Here is a 6000-nt window from a genome sequence, read left to right on the forward strand (position 1 = left end):
TAACATACATATGATATTAGAATACGTGACAAATATAATAAACAACAGAGAAAAAATAATCTACTTAGGAAAATAGAGCAAATTTTTCAGTACACAAAAGCTTAATATGTATGCATGGTTAGCACAGTCACAGATTTGATCCTGCCTGATCTCAATTTTTTTTTTCTTCAGAAAAATTCTAACATCATGGGATGGTGTGGCACTTTTAACTTCTAATTTAACTTAACTTATATTGTTAAAGTCATGCAAAATTGTCAATGTTAACAAAAACATATCATAAATGGATTTTGAGCTTTATAAGTGGATTGATAAAGCTTTAGAATTTTACCCAAATTCTGTTCATATCAACTAATGAAGTGTCATTCTAAGATTTGCATCCTAAATGTGGTAGTATAGTTGACTAAATCATCTACCCAAATATACCTTTTTAGGAAAATTCTAACTTCACAAGGTAAATCTGCCAGTCTTACCACATTTTTTATAGCCTGTGTGCTGGTAAGAGTTCTCAAAAGAGTATTTTCCAAATAAACTAGTTTACTTTCTGGTGGGATATCTGTAAATATTAATTTTGAGGGATTTCATGTGTATATGTTGAGTTGTCTTTTACTCACCATAGTGAACCTAGTTTTATATAGGATTTGAAGATTATATAACATAAAATTTCATCAAATCCTGTATAAATATAGATTCACTGTGGTAAGTAAAAATAACTCCAAACACCATATATGTAATATACAATTCAACACTATTGGAAGTCTAGTCTTGTTCTTTTGATTTGCACTTGTTAAGGATTACCAATGAGGGGTGGAATTCTGCAAAATGAAAGTAATGTAACTCATTGAAAATTAGTGAATTGAATGGTAGATTGAGATTTACACTTATTTGAGGATTTTTGTTAAAAGCTTTGCTTATTAATTCAAAGGCATATTTGATTAGTTTTGTCCTCACATTGAAGTTTTTTTTTTTTGTATTTGTTATGTCTGCATTAATTTAAGTTACCATTGAACAGAGTACATTATCCTTGCCTTTCACATTTTAAAAATTTCTGTATGTTGTTTCCAGACCTATTAAATAACATTCTGTGTACATATGACTAGTGAATGAAGCACATAACCCTAGAATTATTGAAGGGGTCCATATGGATCTTATCTGATTTTTAAACACATTGTTTCTGAGCTACTTATGTTCCACATTACTTGTTGTCTGAGTTGGTTGGTTATAAGGTGTCAAATAATATGAATCATGTAAAATTAAATACAATATTGTTAGTATTGAGCAGTAATTATTGCTATGGTTTTATATGTATTTTCTTTAGAAAGTGAGTGATCCAGCCATTATATTTTTGGTTAGATCTTTACACTGTCTATCATGAAAAGCAAAATCATAAAATTAAAAGATATGGTATGTAAACAAGTCAGTAATTTGGTGCTTTCCTGTAGTGATAAAGTTGGAGATGATCATCCCATTGAAATATATTATCAAATGTATCATTTTAGAAATGTCCATTTACTACACGTCCAGCAACATTTATTCTGTTATTGTTTTCTTAATGCAATGTTTGAAATTATTCTTCTGGCAAGTTATGCAGTTTAAATGTATTTCTGTAGACCTATCTATATATATATATACATCTGTCTGATCATCTATCTGGCTATCCATGCTTGCGTTAATTTATCTGTTCATTTAACATAAGTGTATAGATGCATACAATTTTTTTTTTCAGGTCCCATCAGTTTAGCCTTGTATATGTCTGATTCTGAAGTTCAACAGTTTTTAAGTTACACCTTGAGTTCAGAAATACTTCAGAATCGCAAAAATGTTGGTTACCATATTGTTTATCGTGAAGGGGTAAGCATATTGGCTTTCCTTTTCTCTACTCATAGTTAGTTTTGTAAAAAAGTAACAACAGTTATTTTGATCAAGTTGCATAGTATAAAACTTGCATGTTAGATCTCAAGTTAATATGTAATTTTATTCCAGAAATCAGAATGAAAATTAGTTTCAATTTATGTACAGAGTAAAGCTTAGAGGTAGATGTTAATAACATTTTGTGTACCTTGTGATGTTAGTGGTGTAATGTTTTTGAATCAGTTTACACACGTTTTAAAAATCTAAGTATACAGAATGATAAAATGAAATTAAAAGCTTTTCCTATACTGAAAGTATATGAATTTTTTTTTAATTGCCTGTTCATTCTTGTCATTTATCTCTTAATATGACTTTTGCCTCAATCAACTCTATCTTATGCAACTTTTAAAGATTGCTGTTAGTGTTTGTTATGTCTTATTAACTCCTTAAACCCCAGCAAAAAATCCCAATATACCCATTGGATGGTGACAGCATCCAATATCATTTATATCTCTGGTTGAAAACTAATCCAAACCATGTTATTATTCACCTTTTATAAACAGCCCAGAACTTTTATAAGGCATAGTGATAATTATTAGGACATCATGAAATTAATTTGGGTAGAATGAATGAAAAATTATGGGTTTAAAGAGCTAATAACCTTTATATGACTTGCTTTGATCAGTTTTGCTGTTTGGCTTGTTATGTTAAATGAATGACACAACCTTCACTTTTACATCACATTTATAAAGTGTTTAAGTTATCCATAAATGATACATGTCTTAGCGTTCAGCAGTGTTTGTTGTTTAATTTTTCTGTTTAAAATTAAATTTTTTTCTGCATTTTTGATAAAATAATAAAGTTAAAAATGGAAGTTAAAAGATGTGGAAATAGCATAGATGCAGGGGAGGCAGAATGCTGTATGATACCAGTTATTCTTAACATAAATTTCACAGAGATTAACTTTAGCCAGTAACTATAGTTAAGCTCTGTTATTTATAAAAGAAAATTTGATACAATTTGAAGGTATTGACTGTATGTTTGAAACAAGTTTACTCCAAAACTGTTGTTGCAACTATAATTGACAGTCTTCCATAGACAACTATTGTATTTTTTATTTTCTTGTTCTTTGATAATTAGTTTAAAATTTTACTTTAAGTTGTATTGCTACAAACTTGTAGAAATAGCTTTTAATTACACTCAAACACACTGAAAAGTAATCTGAAAAAATATGCAGGATTTGAGCAGTGTCCAAACCATACTGTTTTAACATTTTGTGTATAAATAAAAATGTCATTATAATGTGATTAAAATGATAATATTAAAGAACCCTCTGAAATCAGGAAAATTATCTTGGTTTTACTTATTAAAAATCTAGAAATTATCTATTCTCCCTATCTAGAAGCATTAGTTACCTAGCAATTAAAACAAATGTTTGAGAGTTGCAATTTATTTTTAAAAATTGAAAGATGCAACTCAAGTTTTTTTAACATATTTCATTCTATAGTAACTCATACATATGACATTTTGAACCTAAGTAATCTTATCTAATGTTCAAACAAATTTCAGAACTTGAGCTGTACCATTAAAATTAATGTTATCCTCCTGGACAAGGGTAGCTAAAAGTGCACATGTTATGACCTTTTTTGTTTTTTTACAAAGTTATAATCAAAATTTAATTTCTTTATCATCAATGTATGTCACTAAACTTGGTACCAGTTAACATATGTAATTTTAATATTATAAAACTTTTATTTCCGATACGATACGTAACTCCACTCAAATTTAGCTTACCTGATTCAGTACTGCCGTCTATATGCGAAATGTTTCATTTACCACTAACCTTGAGGCTCCAAACTAATCTCACATGCTTCCGTGTGATATTGTTGCATACAAATAAGCATGCGACAACCCTGAACTAATAGGAGTGCTGCACTGTCTCCCTCATTACTGATTGTTCAATCATACCTTCTCAATTTGGCACTCATGTGTTAAGATGTGTCTTTTTTCACTTGTGTGTGATTTCTCAACATTAAAGTTTAGTTGAAGCATCTACAAAATGGAAATATTTTCTGTTTTCAAACGATTTTGTAGCTCTTCTTTTTTTCCAATACATGAATTTCACAGAGATGGTCATTTCAACACTGTCTAGTGTTGAACATCTGGTCTTTGCTTACTTTAAACAGGCTTCTACAATGACATTTTCCGATATGATACCTCACCTCTTCTCAAATAATAGCATTTCTGGACTTGTGCTGCCATATATATGCCCAATTTTCACATGCCACTAGCCCTGATGCTCCCACCTACCCTCAAATCATTGCACGTGATATAGCTGCACTGTAGCATGTAAGTAAGCATGTGACAACCTTCCACCAATAGGAGTGTGACACATCCTCCTAGCACAGCTGACTCCCTCTATATTGTAAAGCACTATCATCAATTTGTGATTAGGCAAAAGGATGCACTAGAAGTGAGAAGTGTCATTCAAAAAACATTTTCAGTGTAGGAAAATTTAATTTCTATCAATATGTTTGTGTCAATTTTTTGATACAGTCTGTAGAAAAAAGGGTAATTTATATTGTATTTTTTGTGGTAGTTAAGATTGGTCAAATGGACAGAGCTTGAATAATGTTAGAGTATAGAAACTATAAAGTTTTACTGAAAAAGCTTGATATTCATTTACTGAGTTAAGAGTTTCTAGAGATTATGCAAATAAAATGTAAAAACTTTAAGAGAAAAAAGTTTTTTTTATCTTAAGATGAAAATCACCTTGCATTCAGAGTAAGCTGAGTCAGACTCTGACTATAAAGTTACATACAAATCTTTAGTAAAAATAATGAATTAAAAACATCTAATTTTTTGTGTACAAAATTCTTAATGTTTACTAAAAGCTTGCCAAATTTTTTACTTACTGCATTAAATGTTATAGTACATATAATTTCATGGTTACATGGTTGTTGCAAGGTTGATCAACTCAAAATCACCAAGCTCATACAGTGAAGGGTTAACATTGTCGTTTATCATGGTATACTTAAGTTATTTATTCAGCATGTTGTATTAAATAATTGTAATTAAAATCTCATTGAAAGTTAATTATATATATATATATACTACCTTGTGGGAATGAAAATCTGTGCTTTTATGGAACTATACTTCTTAATTACCTCTGCACTCGCTTCTCAATTAACAAAATTATTACCAGAGTAATAGCAGACATCATAATCTAAACTTAATTAAATTAACTATATTTTTCAGCTATAGTGTAGTACTTTTTCGTCCAGTTAGTGAACTTGTTATAGGTATTTAGATCATTTCATGATTTCAGAGCTGGTGTTGTACATATTAACATTTTCCAAGTAGAATATCAGTAATTTTATTAAAATGAATACAAACTCTATACCCTAAGTGCTTTCAAAAGGTGGACCTTTCTTCTTCAGGGGCAAACTTAATTTTATTTAGTTTTTAATGGGTGTGCAACATTTTTAGCATCTCTACTGTGAGAAAAAAATCAACCAACAAGTGATGTAACTTAATTTCAGATTTTAAGAATGTTGAAGCTTAGTTTGACAAATGTAACTTCTGCATTTTTTTCTATAGCCATTTTATCCTGTCAACCTTTTACGGAATGTGGCTTTGCAGCAAGTGACAACGCCTTTTGTTTTTCTTACCGACATTGATTTCCTCCCCATGTATTCATTATATGACTATTTAAAAAAATCCATTTCTGCATTGAGATTGGATTCTTCAAAGAAAGTAAGTTTCTGACATCTATATATTTAATGTTATTTTCTATTGATTTACACCTGTACTCATTGGAAATGTTGGGTGTATGTTTGAGGTAGACTATATATATATAAATAATTCATTTTCTAATAACTATCTCTACTTGCAGTGATATTAGGTAATATATAATACTGTATTTATTGACTCATATCTATATATAAATCAATAAATACAGTACTATGCAATACATTAATTGTTCATAGGCTATTAAAATTAGCACTATAAAACAATAATGAATTTAATATAAACCAAAAACATGCCTCCACTACCATTCCTTACTGTTTTCCTTAAGTAATAAAGGATAATGCCTGTGGTCATAACACTTAAGGACGACAGTTAGGAAGGGTAGGGGAGGCATGTTTTGTT

At 29.7% G+C, this 6000-nt stretch overlaps 1 protein-coding gene across 6 annotated transcripts in view; it reads left to right on the plus strand.

Annotated features, from left to right (window-relative positions):
* The window catches only part of LOC106458555 (LARGE xylosyl- and glucuronyltransferase 2-like), an 81263-nt gene that overhangs the window by 67713 nt on the left and 7550 nt on the right, over positions 1-6000 (plus strand). For all 6 annotated transcript variants that reach the window (XM_022384807.1, XM_022384806.1, XM_022384804.1 and 3 more), the window contains 2 exons: positions 1724-1848; positions 5449-5604. In XM_022384807.1, coding sequence (XP_022240515.1) covers positions 1724-1848; positions 5449-5604 — 281 coding nt within the window. The remainder of the gene's footprint in view (positions 1-1723; positions 1849-5448; positions 5605-6000) is intronic.

Source organism: Limulus polyphemus, unplaced genomic scaffold, assembly GCF_000517525.1.
Source record: "Limulus polyphemus unplaced genomic scaffold, Limulus_polyphemus-2.1.2 Scaffold485, whole genome shotgun sequence".
In the NCBI taxonomy this organism is placed as follows: domain Eukaryota; kingdom Metazoa; phylum Arthropoda; class Merostomata; order Xiphosura; family Limulidae; genus Limulus; species Limulus polyphemus.